General features: G+C 42.8%; 1 protein-coding gene across 1 annotated transcript in view; it reads left to right on the top strand.

The window, feature by feature from the left end:
* The window catches only part of LOC127571386 (anoctamin-7-like), a 93,144-nt gene that overhangs the window by 52,337 nt on the left and 13,123 nt on the right, over positions 1-27,684 (top strand). Inside the window, 10 exon segments of the mRNA XM_052017699.1 lie at positions 2,370-2,513; positions 5,557-5,694; positions 8,452-8,550; positions 10,587-10,689; positions 11,229-11,340; positions 15,617-15,671; positions 22,690-22,787; positions 23,398-23,534; positions 26,193-26,398; positions 26,646-26,788. Coding sequence (XP_051873659.1) covers positions 2,370-2,513; positions 5,557-5,694; positions 8,452-8,550; positions 10,587-10,689; positions 11,229-11,340; positions 15,617-15,671; positions 22,690-22,787; positions 23,398-23,534; positions 26,193-26,398; positions 26,646-26,788 — 1,235 coding nt within the window.

Raw genomic sequence — 27,684 nt, 5'->3', positions numbered from 1 at the left:
AAAATGTGTGGGAGGACGAAGCACAAATTCAACAGAAAGTGAGGCTATGCTCAGTTAGCCTGCCACAAGATGGGCAAGACAGGGATATAAATATAGCAGGCTCTGTGATCTGTAAGGAAAATGATAGTGAAGGAAATTGCTTCAATGATGAGTGGATATAATGATAGGAAAGCTGACAGTTGAGAGATTGAGTCAAATTAAGAAACTGGAAAGGACTGAAGACTGTACTAGGAGTCATGCAGCTGTAAAATAGGCTGCTTTGTGGTAGTTATTAAGATATATAATACTGAAGTGCACTAGTTTAGACAAAAGCATGAACTTTACAGCAGTTTAAGAAAAGCAGGCAAACTCATGGTGGAAAGGTAAAGAATATTTGGAGTGTGTTCAGAATGGTTTTCTGCCACAGTGTGTTTCAGGTGCAACAAGGAATCAGACCAGATTAGATTTAAGTAACAGGTTACGGGTAGAAGGCAAGGAATGGAGTTGAGATGAAAAAATAAATCAACTATTATTGAATGGCAGAACAGACTTGATGGGCCAAATGGCCTAATTCTGCTCCTATGTTTTATGGTAACGAACCAGATTTAGTTTGCAGTGGCCAATTAACCTATCAAGCCACATGTCTCTGGGATTTGGGAGGAAACAGCTTCCAGGGCAACCAATTCAATTATTCCAAATATTATAATCCAATGATTACAATTAGCTAAAACATTCAGCTAATTGTAACCATTATAAATTTAAGTTTAACATGATGTTTGAAAGGGAGAAACACTAAACACCTACTTTAGATAGGGCTGATTTTTATCACAATGAGGCTGGGACTAACAAAGTAAATGTGGTGAATCAGTTCATGAGTGAAGCAACAATCAGTCAGTGTTTCAAAGAAAAGGTGTGATAAACAACCAGTTTATGCCTTAAGGGGCAAGATCCACTGGTCAGGGGGAAAAAAATAAATTGTGGACAAGCTAAAAGGTGAAGAATCAAAAAAAAACTAAAATTATTTCCAAAATTCCTGGAATTCCTTGGGAGAGAGACAATGATCAATATAAATTGACAAAATAGTGCAGCAAAAGAGAATGAAAAGAAATTAAGAGGGTGGATGAAAAGACAGTGAATCAAACTACTTTAAAATTAGGGCAGCACAGTGGCGCAGCTAGTAGAGCCATTGCCTCGCAGCACTAGAGACCCAGGTTCGATCCTAACTGAGTGCTGTCTGCATGAAGTTTGTATGTCTTCCCTGTGACCGTGGGTATCCCCAGGTGCTCTGGTTTCCTCCTGCACTCCATAAATGTGGGTTGGTAGGTTAATTGGCCACGCTAAGTTGTCCCTAGTGTGTAAGTGAGTGGTTCCTCACTAACTTCCTTTAAAATGGTGAAATGGGAATGATTTGATCCTGGAGATCTGTCAATCATTAATTTCTTCATCTGTTGTTTTGTTTCTGCTAATATTGGAAAATCCCATTTCCTGATTGACCAGAGAGTGGGAGTCTTTGACCAGTGACCAGAAGACGCTTGCTAGTGACCAGGAATGGATGTGTTGGGACTGACACCAAATTTTAATTCACCTTCTATCTCCAGCAAAGATCAGGCCACTTGGAGTATTTATCCCTTGTGTAGATTTGCACAAAGCAGGACCTGGTGTTAATTGAAACACAGGAACAGGAGAAGGCCATTCAGTCCCTTGAGTTTGTTCCACCATTCCTTCAGATCATGGCTGTTCTGCACATCAACTCTGCTTTATCCAACTTTGTTACATATTCCTTAAAAGGCTTACCTAAAAAATATTTCAGTCTCACTTTGAAATTTTTAGTCAACCTTCAGCCCCAACAGAGTTGTAGACTTCTTTTTTACCCTTTGTGTGAAGAAATGCATCTGTGAACAGCCAAAATCTAATATCAAAAAAAATTGCAGATACTATAAAATCTGAAAGAAAATATTGGAAGCGTTCAGCAGGTTCAGGGAGCATCTGTGGTAAGAGAAACAGTTAATGTTTCAGATTCTATAAACATCGGGATCGCCTGAGTGACCCTGGCCTCGTCCTAGCAAAGAGATTCCCTTTGTCCTGGCCATCCCACTGCAACTTAAAACTAACTTGTTTTCTCTCTTTCCCATTTCTGACAAAAGGTCTTCAACCCGAAATGTTAACTCCATATCTCCTTCCACACATGCTGCCTGACCTGCTGATTGTTTTCACCAAGCTCTAATGTTACCCCTATGCCAGACACAATAGTCTTACCCCATCTCCTCCATCAAATCCTTCAGTTTCCTTAATCAATCGTAATGCACCCCATAATTGTCTACACTGCAGGGTATAAATTTATGTTTCTACAGATCTGTTGTTGACCACTGACGTGTCTTCCATTCCTCCAGTTGGGCCAACTCTTTGACAATGGGGGCACCGTGTTCTTCAGTATCTTCATGTCACTCTGGGCAGTAACATTCCTCGAGTACTGGAAGAGGAAGACTGCAGTTCTGGCCTATAAATGGGAATGTTTTGACTTTGAAGAAACTGAGGTATTGATTTATTATTGTCACTTGTACTGAGGTACAGTGAAAAACTTGTCTTGCATACTGTTTGTACAGATCAATTCATTACACAGTGCGTTGAGGTAGTACAGGGTAAAAACAATAACAATACAGAGTAAAGTGTCACAGCCACAGGGAAGTGCATTGCAGGTAGCCAATAAGGTGCAGGGTCAAACAAGATAGATTGAGGTCAAGAGTCCATCTCATCGTATAAGGGAACTGTTCAATAGTCTTATCACCATGGGATAGAAGCTGTCCTTGAGCCTGGTGGTATGTGCCCTCGGATTCCTGATTCTTCTGCCTGATGGGAGAAGAGAGAATGACTCAGGTGGGTCAGGTCTTTGATTGTGCTGGCTGCTTCACCAAGGCAACGAGAGGTATAGACAGAATCCATGCTGGGGAGGCTGGTTTCCGTGACACTGGGCTGAGAGTCCACAACTCTCTGCAGCTTCTTGCAGTCCTGGGCAGAGCAGTTGCTGTACCAAGCCATGATGCATCTAGATAGGATGCTTTCTATGGTGCATCGGTTTTTTTTAAATTGAGTATGAAAGGGGACATGCCAAATGGTTAAAAAGGCAAGATTCAAACCGTTAAAACAGATCAAAGTTTATCCAATATTTGCCAAATTCCTAATGTGACAGCTAAAACCTGTCTAAGTCAAAAGGTTGGAGGTTCCAATCTTGCTCCAAAAACTTGCACATATTGAAGATGGCAACCCAATGCAGTACTGAAGGAATGTTGCATTAATGGAAGTACCTTCCTTCAGATCACTCTTAGGATGAGGTGGACACAAAGGATCCAATTTACACTATGGGCTGCCCCCAGCACAGTGTCAGTAATGCGAAAAGATGCATTTCACTGTGTGTTTTGATGTACATGTGACAAATAAATCTTGTCTTATTCCAAGAAGATTCAAGGATTTCTCTGCTAAAGCTCCACTCATCAGTGTCATAGAAACACAGAAAGGAGGCACCATTAGATCCATCACATCAGTGCTGGTCAATAAAGGTCTTCCCAGCCCCCTCTGACCATCCAGCACTGTGTCCCTGACTCCAAACGTCATGACCTTCCAAGTCCATGTCCAAGCACTGTTTAAATATGATTGAGGTTTCTGCCTCCAGCTCCACTTTAGGCAGTAAGTTCCAGATACCAACCAGTCACTGGTTGGAAAAATCCTTTCCTCGTTTCCCCATTAGTCCTTCCACTGATTACTTTAAATCTTTGCCTCTGGTTTTTGACATCTTGGCCATAGGGAAATAACCCTTCCCATTTACTCTACCTAGGCCCCTCAATGCTTTGTACACCTTGATTAAATCTCCTCTCAACCCCTTCTGTTCAAATGAAAACAATCCTAGTTTACATAATCTTCCCTTATAGCTACAATCCAGTCTTGACCATGTCCTCATAAATCTCCTCTGCACCCCTTCAATGAAGTCACATCTTTCCTGTGATGTGGTGACCAGGAGTGAAGCTGTGTCCTAGTAAGCTCCTTGCTGTTATATACACTGTGCCTTGACTAATAAAGGCAAGTATCCTGCATGTTGTTTTAACCACCTTATTGACCCATCCTTCTACCTTTCAAGAATGTACACCATATACATGCAGATGTTTCTGCATACAATATTCTTCCATTTAGTGTTCATTCCCTTGCCTTATTGCACCTACTCAGACTCATTTCCTTGCACATCTGTGCATTAAATTCCATTTGCCACTTTTTTGCCAACTGACGTCTATATTGATATCTATGAAGTTAAAAGTTTTTCTTCACTGTCAACCGCTTTTGTATCACCTGCATTATGCCCCTTTATTTAGGTCATTAATCATTAATATGTTCAACAAAATAAGGGATCAAGTACTGAGCCCTGTGAAACTATGGGTAACAACCTTCAAGTCACAAAAACACACATCAATCAGTATCCTTCACTTTCTACCACTAAACCAGTATTTGATCCAGTTTGAAACCCTTCATATAGGACTTGTCTAAGTCCTTGATGAAATCCACGTAGACCACATCAAACACACTGTCCTCATCAGTGCTCTCAAGAAATTCAGTTTTATCACTTCCAATCTTTCCTTAACAAATCTGTGCTGATTAATCCATGCCTTTCTAAATAAAGGTTTATGCTGCCCCTCTGAAATGATTCCAGTTAATTAGCTCCTTCAAAGGATTATAGCTTCAAATCTCACCTCAGGCTTGCACCTGTATTTGAAGATGACAATACCTACCAGAGGTGTCATCCATCGGACTATGTCTGCACTTTCAGATTGAGGTGTACATAAAACATTCAGATTGCAATCATTTGGAGATGGACTAACTGGCCTGTAATTATTTGGTTTATCCTTTCCTCCCTTTTTAAGCAATGGTACAATGTTATCAGCTCTCTGTAATTTCCTTGCTTGTTTCTGTTAACAGACTGGGATATGTTTCAGCTGTCCTTGACAAACTGTCCACTTTTCAAGATGCTAAATCCCTTAATATTTCTTCTTTTACTATGCTTGCCCCATGCAATATTCTACACATCTCCACCTTAACTACAACATTAAGATCGTCTCTTCTTCTATAATGACAGTTGCAAATTATTCACTATGAACCCTATCTATAAGCTCTCTAACCACACATAGGTTAACATATTCGTCTGTGATTGACTTGCTCTTCCTTTGGGATAGCTTCTTGCAACTCAAAACATCTTTTGGTTTTCTTTAATTGTTCCTTGCCGGTATTTTTCATGCTCTCTCTTTCCTAATTTCCCTTTTAACTTCAACCCCATATTTTTTAATACTCTTCCAGTGTTTGTTTTTGGTATCTAACATAAGCCTTCCTTTTTTGCCCTACACTGCCCTCTCTGGACTTCCATGGATCTTGTCATTCAGGGGCTCTAGATCTGGCAGTGCTGCCTTTTTCTGTTATGCAACATTTACATTCCTTTTTCTGGGATCTTGCTATGGAAACTCTTGTCTCTTGGGGATCAGTTATTTACTTAATGTCACATTGATGTCAACTTCAATCAGACAATTTAATTTTTTGTTTCAGGAGCGCCCCAGGCCTGAGTTTACAGTCATGGCTCCCATGACTATAAAGAACCCAATCACAGGGGTAGAGGAACCCTATTTTCCAGAGAAGAACAGGCTAAGACGTGTTTTCACAAGCTCTATGGTGATTCTGCTCCTGGTAAGGTGTCATTCTCTTGCTTCCTGTTTTGAGTGTAGCCATGTGTTTTGTGCTTTATTCCCTCCCTGGAGTAGCCACACTAATGACCCTTTGCTTGCAGAGAGGGGAATGGTAACATAGTGGTTAAGCTGCTGGACTAGTAATTTAGAGACACACGTTTCCAGCACTTTCAGCCGCTTCATCAATGACCTTCCTTCCATCTTAAGGTCAGAGTTGGGGATGTTCACTACTGGTTGCACAGTGTTCAATTCCACTCACAATTCCTCAGCAAATGAAACTCACACCTGCATGCAGAAAGGTAACATTCATACATGGGCTGATAAGTGCTAAGTAACTTTCACAACCATTCAAGTGCCAGATAATGGCCATCTTTGACAGAAGTCTACCCATCTACCCTTGAGATTCAATTGCATTACCATCACTGAGTCCTCACCGTCAACATGCTACGGTCACCATTGACTAGAAACTCAACTGGACCTGCTACATAAATCTTTTTTACTGTGTACATTTCTGGTTGGGAATGGTGTGGTGGCAATAGAGAGAGTGCAGTAGAGATTCACTAGCATGTTGCTGGAAAGGAGGATTGTATTTATAAGGGAGATTGGATAGGCTGGGGTTATTGTCACCAGAATGTAGGAGTCTGAGGGATGACCTTATAAGGGTCCTTAAAATTATAAGGAGCATATATAGGGTAAATAATCTGAATCTGTTTCCCAGGGCAGGGGAGGTCTAGAACAAGAGGCACAAGTTTAAGGTGAGGGGAGAAACTAATGGAGATCTGGGGGGTAGGTTTTTCACACACAGGTTGGGTTATCTGGAACAAGCTACCAGAGGAGGCGATGGATGGCAGATACAATTACAACATTTAAAAGGTGTTTGGATAGGAAAGGCACAGAGGAATATGGGCCTATTGTAGGCAAATGGGGAGGGCCAAAAGGGCCCATTTCTGTGCTGTACGTATATATGATTCTTTGGCAGTCCCTCCAGATTGAAGAAGACTTGTTTACACAGTGGGTTCTGAGTTGACTGATGAGCTCAATATGGGGCAACAAAGAAGATGCTGGAGGAACTCAACGGGTCAGGCAGCATCTGTGGAGGGAAATGGACAGCTGACATTTTGGGTCAAGACCCTTCATCTGGACAGTAAGATAGAGGACAGAGAGCTTGTAAAAGGGTGAGGGGAAGGGGTGGCGCGATGAGTGGATCCAGGTGAGGGGTGTTAGGCTAATGAAGTAGGGGAGAGTGGAACTGGTGACAGAGGCTGGGAGGTGATAGGTGGAGGTGACAAAGGGCTGCAGATTCTTCCACAGATGGGCAGGAATGCTGATAGCCAGGTGGGTGGGTAGTTTGTGAGGTAGTTTGCTTCTTCCTCCACTTATGCAGGGCTTCTGTGTGCTCCTGATGTGTGGACTCAAGGCTCTCAATACCATCCCACATGCTTCTTCACCATCCTGTCTAGAGATTCCTAAAAGTTAATGGAGACATTGCAAAGAAGCTTTAAGTACATCTTTGAAGCTTTTCCTCTTTCTGGTAACTTCTTCCTGTGACAGAATAGGGTTCCTGTTTGAGGAGTCTTTTGTTACATGTGCAAACTTATCCAACCAAATTGGGACCCCAGACGTGGAGGTTAGTTCTGGGAGAAGACACAAATGTTGGTTTGCTTATCTCTGCAAAATCTTACAGTGAATTTGGAGGATTTTGCAAAGACAGTATTCATGGTATCTTTGAAGTGTCCACTGTAGCTAGTTTAGAGCTCAGAAGTATATACAGTAGCAGGGCAGGAATCACTGATACCCAGTAAATCAGAGACATGAGATTCTGCAGAAGACAAGACAAGATATCTTTATTAGTCACATGTACATCGAAACACACAGTGAAATGCGTCTTTTGCGTAGAGTGTTCTGGGGGCAGCCCGCAAGTGTCACTACACTCTGGCGCCAACATAGCATGCCCACAAATTCCTAATCCATACGTCTTTGGAATGTGGGAGGAAACCGGAACACCTGGAGGAAACCCATGCAGTCATGGGGAGAACGTACAAACTCCTTACAGACGGAGGTTGTGGTACATATTGGTACCAATGACATAGGTAGGAAAAGAGATGAGGTCCTGAGGAGGGAATATAGGGAGCTAGGTAGGAAGCTGAAAAGCAGGACCTCAAGGGTAGTAATCTCTGGATTGCTGCCTGTGCCACATGCAGGTGAGGGTAAGAATAGGATGATTTGGCAGATGAATGCGTGGCTAAGGAATTGATGCAGGGGGCACCAATCTGAAACCCTGCCACTACTTGTAGGCTCCCCTCTAAGTTGCACATGGTCCTGACCTGAAAATATATCACCATTTCTTCATCGTGACTGGGTCTCTCCGCAACAGCATTGCGGGAGCACCTTCACCAGGACAGCAGCACCTCAGGAAAGCAACTCACAACCACCTTGTCACAGGCAGTAAGGGATGGGCAATAAATGCTGGCCTTGCCTGTGACATCCAAATACAAAAAAAATCAAATTAGTAAAATGCCTGCAATCTGTCTGCACCCAAGAGTTGTAGGCCCCCTCCTCCTTGGAGTTAGGTGGCCACCCCATTGCCTTTCCAGTTGGTTCAAAGTCACTATTCTGTGCTGTGACGCAAGTGCTGTATCATCGGACAGCTTGGGAGAGAAGGGGAGGAAAGCATTTAGTGCCACAAATAGTCAAAGGCTGTATAAGGGATGGATATCATTGGGCGACCACTCACTAACTTTGGATTTCTTTCTTTCAGGTTATGGTGGTGGTGATCTTCTTGATTTCCATCATCCTGTACCGCACTATTGTTAGTATTCTCATGTTTGAGTCTGGAAACACCATCATCATGGCAACAGTGAGTACTTCCACGCAGAAGGACGCCATTCAACCAACACATCTGTGCTAGCTCAAACAAAGCAATCTGATCAGTCCCATTCCCCTGTGAGTTATTCTCTCCCACATGCTCACCAATAGCCCTTTGGCTCCACTTATACTAGCAGTAATTTACAGCAGCCAACTAACTTGCCAGCATGTCTTAGGGATATGGGAAGAAACCAGAGTCCTTGAGGGAAAACCCAAGCAGTCACAGGGAGAACATGCAAGCTCCACACAGACAGCACTGGAGATCAGGATGAAAGCTGGGTCGCTGACGCAATGAGGTGGCAGCTCTACCAGCTGTGCCTCCATTACACTCTTTGTCACTTCTCAGTGACAATAAATAAAAATAGTATTTTTGCAGCACTTTTATCATTCTCAGGATGACTCAAAGGGCCTTACAACCATTTAAGTTATTTTTAGGCATTATTGATCATTGCGACTAATTTGCCCACTATAATGTCCCACAAAGGTCTATGACATGATCAGATAATGTTTCACATGTTGACCGGAGGATAATTGTTGCCCAGCAAACTTGTGAGAACTTTCCTGCACTGTGCTGAGACTGACATCCAACCTGAGCAAGAAGCCAAGGACTCAGGTTAATGTCTCAGCTGAAATCACTATCTCAATGGATTATCAGGGCCAGACTCACTGCTCTCAAGGCTTTGGAGTGGGACTTCACCCCATAGCCTCTGAATAAAGGCAAGATTGCTACCTACTTGACCACTAATTACCTCTGCTGTAAAACTGCTGCCTAGTTCATTATAGAAAATGGAAATTCCCTCCTTCCAGTGGCTTGGTGGATAAGACCACAGAAAGGTATGGTGAACTGAACTGATCAAGAAAGGCACAGGTTAAACCTTTGGTCTGCCTTGATAGATTCATCTCAAACCAGGATGGCTTTCGAGAGGCTCAGATTGTCCTGGCCTAGATTAGGGTGGAGGTAGGGGGAATTGGCCAGGGTTCCTAATCCTCATTGTTGTCCAGGAGTCCTTTTAGGGAGCAAATCTGAAGATACCTGGTGAGGAACAGGTTGTAATACTAACACAGTTGAACAACCAACCAGCACTTGCTGATCAGACCCAGTGAAAAATAAGGCTTCAGAAATATTGTGGAGAATAATTTTATTCATTATAGATCTCACTTCTTGAAAATTATTTTTTTTTGTGCCACAATTCCTTCAGGAACAAATTGGGTGTGATGATTTGTTATTGGTGTTCTCATATTAATTGATCTGAGGGCTATCTAGTTGCTGTGTGAGCTTCATTGGATGAGGAGCATCTAGAAATTGCTGCAATCTACTTATTTAGTTTTATAATGATAGATATAATGGAAAGAGGTGGGCAGAGTCGATCAGACACAGTGGAGGAGAACTGGAGCCAAGGGCCAATGGCATTGGGGTAGGCAGAGCCAAGGGCCAATCCATAGGAGAGACAGAATCAATTGGAGGCAGGGGAACAGAACCAGACCCACAGGCCAATAGGAGATGGGGAAGGCAAATCTGAGGACCAATTGGAGGCAGGGGAACAGAACCAGACCCACAGGCCAATAGGGGATGGGGAAGGCAAAGCTGAGGGCCAATTGGAGGCAGGGGAACAGAACCAGACCCACAGGCCAATAGGGGATGGGGAAGGCAAAGCTGAGGGCCAATTGGAGGCAGGAGAACAGAACCAGACCCACAGGCCAATAGGGGGTGGGGAAGGCAAAGCTGAGGGCCAATTGGAGGTATTGGAAGAGAACCAGGCTCACAAGGGAGGCAGAGCCAAGTGCCAATCAGTGCTAAGGGAGACAGAACAAAGAGCCAATTGGAAGCAAGGGAGGTGATCCAGAACCGCAAGGGGGAATAGGGGTTGAGGAAAGGCAGAGGCACAGACCAATTAGAGAAGGCAAGGAAGAATTATGTATTTTAAACAACTGACCCACTTGAAATAAATATTCCTTTGTATTCAAATAAAAGCATAATATTATCTACCCCTAGTTTTTTTTTTCTCATCTGTATTCTTTCATCCACAGGCTTCAAGGATTGCAAGTTTAACTGGATCAGTCGTCAACCTATTAGTCATTCTCCTCATGGCTCGAGTATATACACATCTAGCCCATTTCCTAACCAAATGGGGTAAGATCCAGTTCGATACACACAACTCATCAATATAACAAGAATCTCACTGTTGATTCCCTGGGTCAGTCAGATGATCTCATTGCTGCAAACCCCATCTCCTGTTTAGGGTCATTTCCACTTCACACTCTGGATCAGGTGTAATGTAACTGGTGTTACAGTCATAATAAGAACACAAGATTGCTGAAGAATTAGCCAATTCTATTTCTGGAGATGATACATCTTCCTGCTGTATTCTTTGTTCCACAAAGACAATCCTCAGTTCTTTATTAATCATCTTCCATGGGATTAAGTCAAAAATTGTGAGAAAGATAACCTATCAGAGCAAGTTAGCTGCCAATGATAAGGTGCTGACAAGGCAAGTGCTTGGGGGAGCATTTGACCTGGAATCAGAAGCTCAATCTCACACTTCCTTGTGCAGTGTAGGGAGGCGGGGTGCAGAGAATAGTCTGATCCAGAGGAAATGATGAGAAGGAAATAAGTATATTGGTTATCATGTTATTTGGGACATTTCATGCTCTCTGTTCCACTTGTTTCAGAAATGCATAGGACTCAGAGCAAGTACGAAGATGCCTTTGTCATCAAGGTGTTTGTTTTTCAGTTTGTCAACTTCTACTCCTCACCCATCTACATTGCTTTCTTCAAGGGCCGGTAAGCAGCAATGATTTCATTAAAGTTAAGAACCTTTGGGTTTTGCCCTGCATTACTCTCTAAATCAAGCCACCTCTCTGGGATAATAATGAGGTGAATGGTCACGATCTTTTTCCCATTGTAGGGGAGTCCAAAACTAGAGGACATGGGTTTCAGGTGAGAGGGGAAAGATTTAAAGGGGACCCGAGGGGCAAATTTTTCCACACAGAGGGTGGTGTGTATATGGAATGAGCTGCCAAGGGAAGTGGTTGTGGTAGCTGCAATTATGACCTTTAAAAGACATTTAAACAGGTACATGGATAGGAAAGATTTAGAGCGATTATGGGCCAAAGGCAGGCAAATGGGACTATCTGAGGTAGGCAACTTGGTCAGAATGGACGAGTTGAGCCAAAGGACCTGTTTCATGCTGTATAACTCCATGACTCTATTCCCAGTGGGGAACCAGGCAGGGCCTCAGAGGAGACCTTTCATTTCTGTTGAAAGGGTGCTATGTGACAATCAGTGCTGAGGGAGACAGAAAGGGTGCTAGAGAGAAGTGGCTTTCACTGATAAGAAGATTGTAGACAAAGACCAAAATAGAACAACTTGCATTAAGGAGTTGCCTTAACTTTGATCCGTTCAAGGAGAAGGTAGGTAAGTATATGAAGGATAATCAAATAGATAGGTAGGACCATATAATAATTTTCTGCACAGTGCTGGACCAGCCAGCCCATCATGTCCCTGCCTCCCATGAAGAAAACTTTATAAAAACTTTATTTATACAGCACCGTAACAGGCCCGTCCAGCCCAACAAGCCCGCGCCACCCAATTACACCCATGTCAACCTATTAACCCGTATGACTTTGGAATGTAGGAGGAAACCAGAGCACCCGGAGGAAACCTACTCAGTCACAGGGAGAACGTACAAACTCCTTACAGACAGTGGTGGGAATTGAATCCCAATCGCTGGCTCTGTAATAGCGTTACACTAACCACTATGCTACTGTGCTGCCCACAAGCTATTTAGGAAAATCCCATTTCGCAGCTCTTGCTCAACTAGGTACTACTCAAGGGTTTCTGCCTCCTTTTCACCAACAAGTCCCAGACACACTCTGGAGAACATCTTTTCCTCAGTTGTCCGGATAGTATGGCTAGAGGCTTGTGTAGTCTACAAACACAAGTCTGACACTGCCGGGAAATCTGGCCTGTTTCTGCACTGTAGATTCAATGTAACAATCAGATGATATCTGGGCCAAAACTGGGAAGTCTGACTGCTAGTTTGGATCATTACATCCCGACTCCAATTCATGCTCGTGTTTAGTGGGGCTCATTGCCAGCATTCAAATCTCATGAATTCAGCCCTGCAATGACTTTGTGAAACTTGAACTGAATGACCAACTGCACAAGAAAAAGGAGATCCTTCAGTGCTTGAGTGCAAAGCATCTCATGGTTGGGGAGCACAAATAGACAATGAAACACCACAGAAGGAATCCTTCTCTCTAACCTTCATACCAACAACTGGCAGATTGGCTTATGAGGAAAGGTTGGACTGGCTAGGTTTATATACACTGGAGTTCAGAGAGTGAGAGGGATCTTGATTGAAAGATAAGACCTTGAGGGATCTTGACAAAGTGGATGTGTAGAGGTTGTATCCTCTGATGGGTGAATCTAGAACTGAGGGTCACTTTTTAAAAAGTATAGGGTCACCCACTTAAAACACAGATGAGGTGAAGTTATTTTTCTCAAATGTTCATAAATCTTCAAAGGGTGGTGGAGCAGACTCTTTGAATATTTTTAAAGCAGAAGAGAGAGATTCAAAGTCGAGTTTGTCATCTACATAAGTACATGTGTGCATAGGTGCAATGAAAAACTTGCAGCAGCATCACAGGAACATCATATAAGCAGCATTCACAATAAAAACGTCAATTATACACAATTTTTACAAGAAAGAACACAATTAGAACAAAAAAAAACAAAGTCCATTGTAGTGTAAAGTGATCAAAGTGGTCATAGCGTTGCTGTACTGAGGTAGTGATTAGGGTTGTGCTGGTTGGTTCAAGTACCAAATGGTTGAAGGGAAGCAGCTGTTCTTGAACCTGGTGGTGTGGGACTTCAGGCTTCTGTACCTCCTGTCCGATGGTAGCTGCAAGAAGATGGCATGGCCTGGATGGTGGGAATCTTTCATGGTGGATGTTGCTGCCTTGTGGTGGGGAGGGATCTGCTCGTGATGTATTGGGCTGAGTTCACTACATGATGAGCAATGGGATGAAAAGTTGCTGTGGATGTGGAAATGCATAGCTAAGGTTACAATCAAATCACCCATGACCTTATTGAATGGTGGAGCAAGTTCAGGGGACCGAGTGTCCTATTCTGCTCTTAACTCATAAGTTAGGTCTATACAATTGATCCCATGCCCCTGCTCAGTCTCCATAGCTCTAATTCTTTTATAGTGCAAGTATTTCTATGCTTGTTTTATGAAAATTACCATTGAACCTGCTTTGCCCGCTCCTTTAGGCAGTGCAATCCAGATCACAATAACTTGCTGTACAAATAAATCAAATCTTCAAGCCTTTTGCCAATTGCCAAAATTCAGTGGCAAAAAACAAACTGCTGGAGGAACTTAACAGGTCAGGCAGCATCTGTGGAAGGAAATGGACAGTTGACATTTCAGGTCGAGACCCTTCAACTGGACTGAAAGATAGAGGGGAGATGCGCAGTATAAAGAGGTGAGGATAATGGGTGGGGCAAGAGCTGGTAAACAATAGGTGGATTGAGGCGAGGAGGGGTGATAGGCAGATGGAGGAGGGGAGAGTGGGCTGGGATGTGATAGGTGGAGGCAACAAAGGGCTGCAGATGATGGAAGCTGATAGGAGAGGAAGGTGGGGCATGGAACCAAATAAGTGAGGTGGGGAGGGCAGATGGGAACAGTGGGGAGAGGGGGGAAAAAACTGAGTGATGAGGGCTGGATGGGTGGGGGGTGAGGGGTGGGGGGGGTTGGAAAGAAGGGTGTGTGTAAGAGGACCTGTGTAGATCAGGAGAGAGAAAGGGACAGAGGGGCAGCAGGTTACGTGAAACTGGAGAATTCAGTGTTCACGCCTTCGAGTTGTAGACTATCCATGTAGAATATGAGGCGTTGTTCCCTTGGTTTGACAATCATCATTTTGATAGATGCAACATCAGCCACATTACCCCTATCAATCATGTTATGGCTAACACGAGGGGGCATAATTTTAAGGTGATTGGAGAAAGGTATAAGGGGGATGCCAGAGGTAAGTTTTTTTTTTACAGAGGATGGTGGGTGCGTGGAACGCACTGCCAGCAGAGGTTGTGGGGGCAGATACGTTGCAGACATTTAAGAGACTCTTAGATAGCCCTCCATTTTTCTATCATTCATGTGGCTATGTGGGAGGGAAGGGTTAGATAGATACTAGAGCAGGATAAAACGTCAGCACAACATCATGGGCCAAAGGGCCTGTACTGTGCTGTAATGTTCTATGTTCTAACCCTCTCCATAGCTTCATCAAAGATGATGAAGCTATGTATATCAGCAACTTCATTAAGAGTGTCCTTAATGTATCAGTGTCCTAGGAGAGGACATGTGTAGATTATTCTTGCGTTGGGTACAGCAGTGGCAAAAGCTAAATACTGCAGATGCAAGAAATCTGAAATAAAAACCAAAAATGCTGGAGATACTCAGCAGGTCAGGTGGCAACCAGGTGGAGTGAGAAGAGAGTTGTGATGCAAGGTTATTGACCTGAAGTATTACCTCTGGTTTTTTCTCTCTCCTGCTACTTGGTGGCAAAATCCAGTTGGTTCCTTAGGAATTGTACCTCATTGTCCTTGTAGTCATAGAGTCATACAGTATGGAAACAGGTCCTTCAGCCCATTGAATCCATGCCAACCATCAACCACCCATTAAACCAGTCCTACACTAATCCCATTTTATTCTTCCCACATTCCCGTAAACTCACCCCAGATTCTACCACTCACCTACACACTAGGGGGTAATTTACAGCAGACAATTAAGGTACCAACTTGCACTTCACTGGAACATAGGGGAAACTGGAGGACCTGCAAGAAACTTGCGTGATTACAGGGGGAGCATGCAAACTCCACATGGACAGCAGCCATGGTCGGATTGAACCCCAATCTCTTGAGCTGTGAAGCAGCGGCTATACTAGCTGCACCACTATGCCAGAATCTCTCTAATATTCTGGATTCACAGAATATCTTGTTATTGTATTTGTTTTATGTTGTTAAAAAGCTAAACTTGTTTCCATTTTCTTCTGTTCCTTAGGTTTATTGGTTATCCTGGAGACTATAAAACACTGTTTGGAATCAGGAACGAAGCTGTGGGTATCAGATTATAACAGAAAGCATAATTACAGCATGTGTTCAGACTTTTAGTGCAGCAGTGTAAATGTGGCACCTGAGATCAGGGGCAAGGGAGGACAGAAATAGGCACTATTGAAGGCAACGTTATTTGTGCTCGACCCCGATCCATCAACATTGTATTGGAAATCCTGATCTTTGGAGGGAGTGGAATGGAGGTGGTATTGGGAGGCAGGGTATGGCAAAACTCTCACTCAAGCCCCTACCTTCTAGGCCCCAGTGAATCCCTCACTGTATGCTTTAAGTGGGATCTTAAGCAAGGGAAGTACATTGCAATCAATCTCAAAGAAGCCACTTGGCATTTCTGACATGCCCAGTTCCTCCTGATGGGAGGCTTTGATATTAATTGTCCTTGTCATTCTCTTCAGATGGTAGGATCTGGCTCTTTCCCACAGAGAATGGTGGGGTGCAGCTTCTTACTTCCACTGTTAGGTATGCATCTCTGTTGTCCTAGGACTGATAAGGTTCCCTGGACTGAATAATATAATGACCTTGTTCCGGGATTTGGGACAAGGTCTCTGTCCTGGAAAATTTCCTCCCCCACCAAACTACACTCCAGAAAGGGTGCATCATTAAAGGGGATTCTTATCTTACTTCAATAACCCAGTCCTCTGCCCATTGCTTGAACTCTGGCATTGCTTCTGTTGCAGAGATGCATAGAATGAGCACTTAGTGTTCCCACTGTGACCAGCCTCTCTATTGTCTTTGGAGGTGTCTCTCCCTGCTACAATCCTAGAACAATCTAAAATTGAAAACTCTACACAAAACATTATCCTGAGTTCCCTAGAATTGTTTAACAGTGCCAGTCGAAGTCAATCACAACCCTGCAATTAATTGACAACCCCTTTAAAATTCACATGTACTGATATAAAGTTAGCGATCATCGCCCACCCATGACATCAACCCAACATAGACAAGCCATGATACCTCGGCCCTTTACAAGCACTGCCCTACAAGACCTCTCAAGGCAGTGGATAGAGACTGGATGGACATAATCCGTGTCCACAAAGTGTGTAAACAAATTTTGGAACTTGCATTCGAGAGTTACAGCCTTTCTGTCGACTAGCACTGTATATGGTTTGGGTTTGAGCTGCCGGAGGAGGGGTGTGTCCCTTCTGCTGCTGGACATGTGTTTAATTCAGAAGAATGGGCTGAAGCATTCAGCTGATTGCTGTCACAGTTCCATTCTCCGTTCCAATTGTTAAATGGAGATATGCAAATGCACTCAGTGGTGTGCCCCAGTGTAATTCACACCACAAAAGTGTGCATCCACATCAAACACCCTGTCGGAATCAGTTCTGTACACTTCTTTCACAAAAAAACATGCACTCAGGAGTTGGTTTACAGTAAATATGCTTTTACTTCAACCCATCAAAGCTCATTCTTCCAAAATTCACTCTAATATTCCTAAAAGAAAAATCCAGTCCAACTCTCAGCTGCCTTATTTTACTTATTAATTTCTAGTTAATACTGATTGGATTACACTAATATTTATCATGGTTAGAGTGTTTGCATTTTATATTACTAACTAACTTTGTTTTCACTATCTTAAGTTCACCATCAATTAAACCTCTTGCCCTAACAGGATAGCTCATTTTGAGATAGTACTTTGGGATCACTTTATAGCATTTGTGGACCACCAAGTTTCTCTCTACAGCATGAACTGCTATTAGATTTTCTCCTTACTTCATTTCCATTGCACTAGAAATCAGCCGTGCTGCTTCGGTCTGCACTCTTCCCACTTGTATCTTATGTGTACAGCTTCTGTAGGATGTTTACACCCTTCTGGTTATGTCATTCAATATAGAAATGCTGGGGATACTCAGCAAGACCATCAGTATTTGTGGAGAGAGAAAAACAGTTAATGTTTTAAATCATTAACCTGTCTTCAAAAAGTTGTTGACCCGAAATGTTGACTGTTTCTTTCTCCACAGATGCTGTCTGACCTGCTGAGTGTTTCCAGCATCTACAGTGGCATGCAAAAGTTTGGGCACCCCTGGTCAAAATTTCTGTTACTGTGAATAGTTAATTGAGTAGAAGATGAACTGACCTCCAAAAGTCATAAAGTTAAAGATGAAACATTCTTTTCAACATTTTACTTAAGCAAGATTAGTGTATTATTTTTGTTTTGTACAATTTTAGAGTGAAAAAAAGAAAAGGAGCACCATGCAAAAGTTTGGGCACCCCAAGAGATTTGAGCTCTCATAACTTTCACCAAGGTCTCAGACCTTCATTAGCTTGTTAGGGCTATGGCTTGTTCACAGTCATCGTTAGGAAAGGCCAGGTGATGCAAATTTCAAAGCTTTATAAATACCCTGACTCCTCAAACCTTGTCCCAACAATCAACAGCCATGGGCTCCTCTAAGCAGCTGCCTAGCACTCTGAAAATTAAAATAAATGATGCCCACAAAGCAGGAGAAGGCTAGAACCATAGAACAATACAGGCCCTTCGGCCCACCATGTTGTGCTGACCTTTAAACCACGCCTTAGACTATCTAACCCCTTCCTCCCACATATCCCCCTATTTTAAATTCCTCCATATGCTTATCTAACAACCTCTTGAACTTGGCCAACGTATCAGCCCCGACCACCACTCCAGGCAGCGCATTCCATGCACCAACCACTCTCTGGGTGAAAAACCTCCCTCTGATATCTCCGTTGAACCTCCCACCCATTACCTTAAAGCCATGCCCCCTTGTATTGAGCATTGGTGCGCTGGGAAAGAGGTGCTGGCTGTCCACTCTATCTATTCCTCTTAATATTTTGTATACGTCTATCATGTCTCCCCTCTGTTACGAACCAGCAACAAAAGAAACACACCGAGTCATGTATGTGTTAAAAACTATTTTATTAATAACTACTTATAATAAGAAAAATAAAAGTAAAAATGTTAGATCTTAAACATTAACCCCAAAAACTAAACTCGAAGTGTGTGTGTGGCAAATTCCCAAACTTCAAGTCCAGGAATAATTCTCAAAGTTCAGTTCAGCAAGCCGTAAGGTGAAACGTGAGCAAAGGCTTCTTCAAAACCACCGTTGACTGAAGACAAAACATACAGAGAGAATAGAGAGTAATTACGAAATCCAGATGTTCCACGATGGAACCCATACGACACCTTGGTGCCTACTCAGCAGTGACTACTCCACCGCTTTGTTCCGAAGCATCTGCCACCCCGAAAGGCACTCGAATTGTGGCCATCCACACAAATACCTGTTTCCTTCTATAGGTTAACGACAAAGTGGACTCCACCAGATTATTCCAAAAATCCATACGTGGATTGTAGTGACAGACACAGCTATTGTTTTTCATCCATCGATAGAGACTAGCAGGCTGGTGTATCTCTCCCCTCTCCCCCCTCCCCCTCCCCCGACTGTCTGCTCCAAAAAAGTCATTACGTCCTTATCTTCTGTTGTTGTCATCACGCCACACACACACCACTATGCTCTATCTTAAAGGAACATTCACCAATAGTAACCGAGTCCGTAACACCTCATTCTCCTTATCTCCAACTAGTAAAGCCCTAGCTCCCTTAGTCTCTCCTCATAATCCATACTCTCTAAACCAGGCAGCAACCTGGTAAGTCTCCTCTGCACCTTTTCCAACGCTTCCACATCCTTCCTATAATGAGGCGACCAGAACTGGACACAGTACTCTAAGTGTGGCCTAATCAGAGTTTTGTAGAGCTGCATCATTACCTCACAGCCCTTAAACTCGATCTCACAATTTATGAAAGCTAACATCCCATAAGCTTTCTTAACTACCCTATCCACCTGTGAGGCAACTTTCAGTGATCTGTGGATATGAACCCCCAGATCCCTCTGCTCCTCCACACTCCCCAGAATCCTGCCGTTAACCTTGTACTCCACCTTGGAGTTAGTCCTTCCAAAGTGTACCACCTCACACTTCTCTGGATTGAACTCCATCTGCCACTTGTCAGCCCAGCTCTGCATCCTATCAATATCCCTCTGTAAGCTTCGACAGTCCTCCACACTATCCACAACACCACCGACCTTTGTGTCATCTGCAAACTTGCTAACCCAGCCTTCCACCCCCTCATCCAAGTCATTAATGAATATCACGAAAAGTAGAGGTCCCAGAACCGATTCTTGTGGGACGCCACTAGTCACAGCCCTCCAATCTGAATGCAATCCCTCCACCACAACCCTCTGCTTTCTACAGGCAAGCCAATTCTGAATCCACACAGCCAAGCGTCCCTGGATGCCTTGCCCTCCGACCTTCTGAAGAAGCCTATCATGTGGAACCTTGTCAAATGCCTTACTAAAATCCATGTAGACCACATCTACTACACTACCCTCATCAATCTTCCTGGTCACCTCCTCAAAGAACCCTATCAGGCTTGTGAGGCAAGATCTTCCCTTCACAAAGCCATGCTGGCTGTCCCTAATCAGTCCACGGTTCTCCAAATGCTCAGATCCTATCTCTTAGAATCCTTCCCAACAGTTTTCCCACCACAGATGTAAGGCTCACCGGTCACCAGGCCTATAGAATACTCCCAGTAGAGTAACTGCTCCTTTTCTGCACCTGTTCAGAACTCCTCGGCTACTTCCGCTCGCTTGCCTCCTGCACCCAATCGAAAACGCCAAAGATTTTCCTTCTCTTTTTAAGCTGCTTGCGAGCTATCTAAGAAGATAGCAAAGCGTTTTCAGGTAGCTGTTCCCTCAGTTCGTAATGTAATTAAGAAATGGCAGTTAACAGGAACGGTGGAGGTCAAGTTGAGGTCTGGAAGACCAAGGAAACTTTCTGTGAGAACTGCTTGTAGGAAGAAAATCTTTCCTGCGTCCTCACCACAAAATTCAGCGTCAGAAGTTTGCAAATGAACATCTAAACAAGCCTGATGCATTTTGGAAATGTGTCCTGTGGACTGATGAAGTTAAAATAGAACTTTCTGGCTGCAATTGGAGAAAAAAGGGTGCAGAATTTCATGAAATGAACACCTCTCCAACTGCTAAGCATGGGGGTGCATCAATCATGCTTTGGGCTTGTGTTGCAGCCAGTGGCACGGGGAACATTTCACTGGTAGAGGGAAGAATGAATTCAATTAAATACCAGCAAATTCTGAAAGCAAACATCACACTGTCTGTGAAAAAGCTGAAGATGAAAAGAGGATGGCTTCTACAACAGGATAGTGATCCTAAGCACACCTCAAAATCCACAATAGACTACTTCAAGAGGCACAAGCTGAAGGTTTTGCCATGGCCCTCATAGTCCCCCAACCTAAACATTATCGAAAATCTGTGGATAGACCTCAAAAGAGCAGTGCATGCAAGATGGCCCAAGAATCTCACAGAACTAGAAGACTTTTGCAAGGAAGAATGGATGAAAATCCCCCAAACAAGAATTGAAAGACGCTTAGCTGGCTACAGAAAGTGTTTACAAGCTGTGATACATGCCAAAGGGGGTGTTACTAAGTACTGACCATGCAGGGTGCCCAAACTATTGCTTCAGGCCCTTTTCCTTTTTTGTTATTTTGAAACTGTAAAAGATGGAAATAAGAAAAGTAATCTTGTTTAAAATATTAAAGAAATGTGTCATCTTAAACTTTATGCCTTTTGGAAATCGGGTCATCTTTTACTCGCTTAGCTATTCCCAGTAACAGAAATTTTGACCGGGGTGCCCAAACTTTTGCATGCCACTGTATAGTTTTTATCCCAAGAGATATTATAGCCAATGAATTTATTTTAAATGTTGTAGTGTTATAGGATAAAGGGGCAGTAAATTTGTGCACAGCAAGCTCCCACAAACAGCAATGTGATTAGAACTACATACAGTAAAACTCCATTTGGTGTCTGGATTTTCATCAGGTCCTCATACTTCCTCAACATTAAAAGCTAAGGTCAGATCAATTTTCTAGCTATTCCTTTATGATACTGCTTGCTTCTTTGTAAAATAATGGCTGCCCAACTTAGAATATTTCTGACCTGCACAGAATCACACAGCATAGAAATGAGATCATTTGGCAGTTTGTAGCAGTGCTGCCTCTTCAAAAATGCTGCCAATTAAATCCTATCGACTGCTCTTTCCCCACGTTATTCCCCTTCAAGTTGTTATCCAATCTCTAATTGAGTGCTGGTTTTGAATCTCTGGTTATTTCTGGCGACATGTTCTGGCATTCAGGGCAATGTTTAACCTTCAGTAAACATCTTTTAAAACAGGTGCATTATAATTCTGGTAATCCGTTATCCAATTGTTTGGATATCCCAATAGTTTGGCATCTGGCTCACCAGGTGAGATTCCTGCACCCCCCCCCCCCCCCCCTCCCTTTAACATACTGGCTGCCAACTTCCACCCTCCCTTTAAGCTTACCTGGTCCAGTTTCCGAATTTCCCTTTGAACTCACTGGGTTCACTGGAAAATTTACTTATACTATGTAATATCTGCAAAAAAAAATTTAAAAAGATGTTAAAGTATTAATCAGATTAACATACAATAGTCCAGAAAATCTGCTAGTCTGGCACCATCAGAGTTAATGCTGAATTAATGGAGTTTTACTGCATTTGGTTTGAATCGCAGTCCTGTTTATGGGATCTTTCTGTGCTCAACTTGACTGTCCCTTTTTCCTGCATTCAACGTAATTCATCGGCTGTAATAAACCCTGGGATAAAAACAGAAAATTTTGGAAACACTCAGCAGGTCAGGCAACATCTATGGAGAGAAAAACAGAGTTCACGTTTCAGATCAATAACCTTCTGAAGAAATGTCAGCAGTCTGTAATATTAATTCTGTTTCTCTGTCCACATGTGCTGCCTGACCTGCTAAATATTCCCAGAATTTCTTTTTTATTGCAGTATTCCAGCATTTGCAATTTGGTTTGTTCTTGAAGCATTTCAGGATGTTCTGAAGTGGACATGGAAGTCCTATAAATGCAAGTGTATCTTTTAATGATCTCCTCCTCTGCTGTTTATCAATTTGTGCCCTTGACAAGCACAATGCAGATTATAAATACATCTTCTTTTCCAGTGTGGAGCTGGTGGCTGTCTGATCGAACTGGCTCAGGAATTACTTATTATCATGGTTGGAAAACAACTCATTAATAACGTACAGGAGTTTGTTATCCCGTGAGTATGTACTAAAAAGGTAAACCAGCAAAACACAGACATTATGAATGTAAATATTAAATAAACTTCATTGATGTGCATCCACCAAAGTCATGGTTGTTTCCAGTGATGAACATAATTTAATGCCTGCGAGCTGGCACTGCTCTGATCCTGCACTACGTAACTGACGTCCTCAATCGGGGTAGACCAAGAGTTGCTGCACTGTGTTCCTTGTGCTGCACTCCCATATCTTGGGTATGGTTGTATCTCCTCATTTGTATTGACAGAGAGTGACACAGAAATACAGCACTTAAACAGGCCCTTTGGCCCACCATGTCCATGCCAACTGTCAACCAACATTAATCCCATTTTTTATTCTCCCCACACTCTCATCAATCGTCTCCCCCAGATCCCTCTGCAATGTTGAAGTCAATTCTAGATGTGTTGTTGATGGGAAGTGGCCATTGAAGGGTGATGACTATCCACTCCAGACACCTGAGTGGCATTTACAAAATAAAGGCAGCCCAACCTATCTGAGCTGTGAGTTTTCTAGTGTGAATGGCTTCATCAGTCAGACTTTGAACTAGTTAGCTTTCATTTACCTCTTTGTTTTGTGCTACTTTCTGAACAGGAAGTTGAAACATTGGTGGCAGAATCGGAAATTGGAGAGCACGGTCAAAGATGAGGCCAATCCAGTGCTTCAGCCCTGGGAGAAGGATTATGGGCTGCTTGTCTGTGAAGGACTCTTTGATGAGTATCTTGAGATGGGTAAGTAACACACTGTGACTCTAATGGGGATCAGTGCACGAGTATGAACTCATCTCATGTGAGGCTTTGAAGATGGATTACATAGGGCCCTCCTCTTCCCTCAGTTCTTTACATAATTATGATTAATACATAAGTAGGTCACATTTTATTTGAGATGATAGATGCTTTTATTTTAAGTTCCTCTGGTCATTTGACACCAACCCAGTTTCCAAGGGGATTGTTAGAAGTGACTAGGATTTGAAACCTGATGGCTATTCTTTCTGCTGAAGGTACTCTTGTCTCTGAGATCAGTGATTGCACTTGAGAGTTTACCAGTGTGTGTATAAATCCTCTGTCTTACTCAGAGCAATTGGGAAGTGAAAACCTTTCTAAACAATGTGGGGAAAAATAAAGAATGATGCCATAGTACCACTGGAAACCACAAATCACTATAATGTTAATATTATCATATCATGTGGCTGACAGATTGTCCAGTCTCCAATTTAATGAAGTCAAGTTGCAATCATAGACTTCAAATGTAAAATCTATATTTTTATGACCAACTTGCCTACAAGGATAATGGGATGGTGCTGTTTCTTGGAGCTGGATGAAAATTAATGGCATACAGAGTTAAATACATTTGCAGCTATTTCCATACTGCATTGCACTGCTCCTGATATTTCACTGGGCTCTTCTAACCACTGTTCACCCTTGCACTAGTGACAACTTTTGTATACCTGCCATGCATCTAATGGTGTCAGTCATCTTGCAAGACGGTTTTGGAGCACAACATGTAGAAAGTAGGTCATGTTGTTTCAAAGCATGTCTGTTGTTGAGCAGTCATGACCCTACCAGGCTTTCATGTTGCTGCACCATTTAAAGGGCCACTCATCTTTCATGCTCTAACTTCTGCATTCTGCTGAATAGCACTCAGGAGAGTGATGGATTGTTCTGAAAACTGCTGCTTGACCACACAGACCTATTTGTCAGCTCCACTGATATTTCAGTGCTCTGGAATTCATTATGATGGCTGCTTCATTAGTGGTCAAGCTGGTTGCTTTTTGAATGGCATCTTCCACCACAGAGGCAGCATGCCCATGACTGCAGACTTCATGGGAAGAGCTTTCAGAGAGCTCATATTTGCAGACAAGGATCCATACTCCTATCTTGAGATGTCTGAAAAGCAATGCCCTCACTGGCTGAGGTTTTCCAAGTCCGTTGTGACAGTGGGTATGTGCCTGGATTTGGTACTGTCTGTGTGTCTGGGTTCAGTTGTGTTCTTGGGTGTGTGCCTGTCATCAGAATGGGTCAGCCTGAAACATTAGCTGTTTTTCTCTCTACAGATGCTGCCTGATCTGCTGTGTGTTTCCAGCAATTTTTGTTTTCAGATTTCCAGCATCTGCAGCAGTTTTGTATTTGATGTTTTATCGAGGAATTTGCATTTTTGTGCTCTTTACAGCATTAGTCATCACAAAGTTCTGATGAAATACTGTATCTGTATAAAAATGTAGGAAATATCCCAATTAATATGTACAATGGTAGTTCCCATAAACATACTATGATAACTGTCAGGTAACTTGTTTTAGTGATGTTAGTTGGGAGATAATTGTTGGCCAGGGTGAAACTATTTTGTCTTTCAAAATAATATTGTGAACAGTAGTATGGTGCCTCAAGACTTAAAGGTAACTTTATTCATTGTATTTTCTGTGTGATATTACTTGGAGTAATGGTGAGTTAGAGTCTATAATTACTTAGATAATGTAATAGATTTTTAACACTGTTAATTGGAGTGGCATTGGGGGATCAGCTACTGATCATAATCAAACTATTTCTTAATTGGTTTTGGTCTGTCACCTAGAGAGTAAGGTATCCCAGATCATCCCACAGAGAAAGCAATGGTAGTTGTAGCTCTTCGTAAATTCAGTTAAAGTGTTGGTGTCACTGGCACTGCCAACATTTTTTACCCATCCCTAGTTGTTCTCTGATGGGTGTCTAGCCTTCTGTTATGACTTAGTGGTTTACTAGTAGTAGGACTGGAGTTGCAGATTCCCTATCAGTTTTGAACGACACTCCCTTAGCACACTCCCAGCCCTCCTACCTACAAATCAATTAATTGGTATTGGTTTACTATTGTCACGTGCACCGAGATACAGTGAAAATCTTTTGTTTGCGTGTCATCCACACAGATCATTCCATATATAAGTACATTGAGGCAGTACAAAAGGAAAACAAAACAGAATGCAGAATATAGATTTACAGAAAGGGGGCAGTGCAGGTGACAAATAAAGTGCAAGACCTTGACTGGGATTTCAGTGCCTGGTCTAGGCAGACCCGTTGGTTCAGTCCTTGAGAGAATGTTGCATTGCTGCCTTTAAACTGACCTGCCCATTCAGGTGGACGAGAAAGATCTCAGCACGGTCTGAAGAGTGAAGGAGTTCTCTGGCCACCACTTACCTCTCAGATTAACTGGTCATTTATCTTATTTGCTGTGCAAGTGAGCTTGAAATGGCTGCTGCATTGTCTATTTCATCACTGTTCTGTGGGCAAATAACTTGGGAAGTGTTTTCAGGCATTCTGAATAAGTCAAAAACACTGTATATGAAACCAAATTTTAACACCTAGGGCACAAGTTGATAACGATCTCTTCTGATGGTTGCTGTGTCATTCTTCATTCTGCAGTCCTCCAGTTTGGATTCATCACCATCTTCGTGGCTGCCTGCCCACTGGCCCCTTTATTTGCCCTTCTCAATAACTGGGTAGAAATCCGCCTGGATGCCAGCAAGTTTGTCTGCGAGTACCGGCGGCCAGTCGTGAAGAAGGGACAGGGGATCGGGATTTGGTTCGACATCCTGGAGACCATCACCAAGATAGCTGTAATAAGTAACGTGAGCTGACATCTGTGGCTTCTGCTTTATCATGTCCTTAATTTGTGGGTTCTTGTCACCACACTATAGGAAGGACATGATTGCACTGGAGAAAATGTTCAAATTTTGCTGTTAATTGCTGCTGTATAGAGATATTTCACTGTGCTAATATAAATATAAGTTGGTCATTTAACATAACCTGCTGGATCTCCTGAGATGTGCCGTTATGGTAAGTACCAAAGTAATGTGTGACATGTTCTCTCAACAGGCGTTTTTGATAGCGTTCACATCAGATTTTCTGCCTCGTCTCTACTACCGCTACACTCGCCAAATTGACCTAACTGGCTACATTAACTTCACCTTGGCATACTCTCCCCCCAGCTTCATCCACCAGAACCACACCATGTGCAGGTAAGGCATGATCAGGGACCAAGTCAATGCGTCTTCCAAGAGTTCTCCAGGCAAGGCTCATGGTGCCCTTTGTCCAGCTGTGTTTTCCAATACCTCACCTAACTATATCAGAGACGGGATTAAAAGTCCAGCCCTCTTTCAAATGGGATAATTTATTTTGTAGAGTTGGGATGGAGAGAGGGGAAAGATGTAGCCTGAAGAGTAGGACTGAGTGGGTGAAGTTGAAATTTCTCTAGGGATTAAGACTATCATTTACATGGTTAAATGGGTCTTTGATACATGAGGTTGTTCTTGGACGGTGGGAGGTGATTAAATGGGTGAATAGAGATCATGATGAAGGATAGACGGAGATTAAATAGGTCAGTAGAGATTTATTGGAGGGGTCGAGACCATTTCAGGAGAAGGTGGATGGGGCTATTGGAAGTGATTAGATGAGTAGGTTGTGACACTGATATAGTGGACAATAATGGGGCAAAGAAATTAAATGAATCTACCTAGTCCATAAAAAAGTGCACATGGGATGTGGGAGGAGATTAAACACTCAAGCTAGAATCCACAAATTGGTAGAGTGTAGAAGGGCCAGACAAGGTCATCTGGTAAAGACTGTTCATCCCTCCCTTTGAGGTATCTGGCTAAAGGTGCTCCAGCTCCACAGATGCCAGCAGATTCCCTGTACCTTGTCCAGTAACTCCAATGATTCCAATGTCAGCCTTTAAAGCTGAATTACAAAGAGATATTGATAGGTTGTGAATGGGAGAAACCATGGCAACACAGGTAGATATAAGGTCATTAGGTTGAGATGTAAAATGCTTTGAAGTGGTGAAAAGCTAGAAATAGCAAAGCTACAAAGAGACTTAGAATACATATAAGCAGATAATTAAATAGTCATAGAAGGC

Source organism: Pristis pectinata, chromosome 6, assembly GCF_009764475.1.
Source record: "Pristis pectinata isolate sPriPec2 chromosome 6, sPriPec2.1.pri, whole genome shotgun sequence".
In the NCBI taxonomy this organism is placed as follows: domain Eukaryota; kingdom Metazoa; phylum Chordata; class Chondrichthyes; order Rhinopristiformes; family Pristidae; genus Pristis; species Pristis pectinata.
The sequence above is the reverse complement of the archived record's forward strand: the minus strand, read 5'-3'. Positions and strand labels throughout refer to the sequence as shown.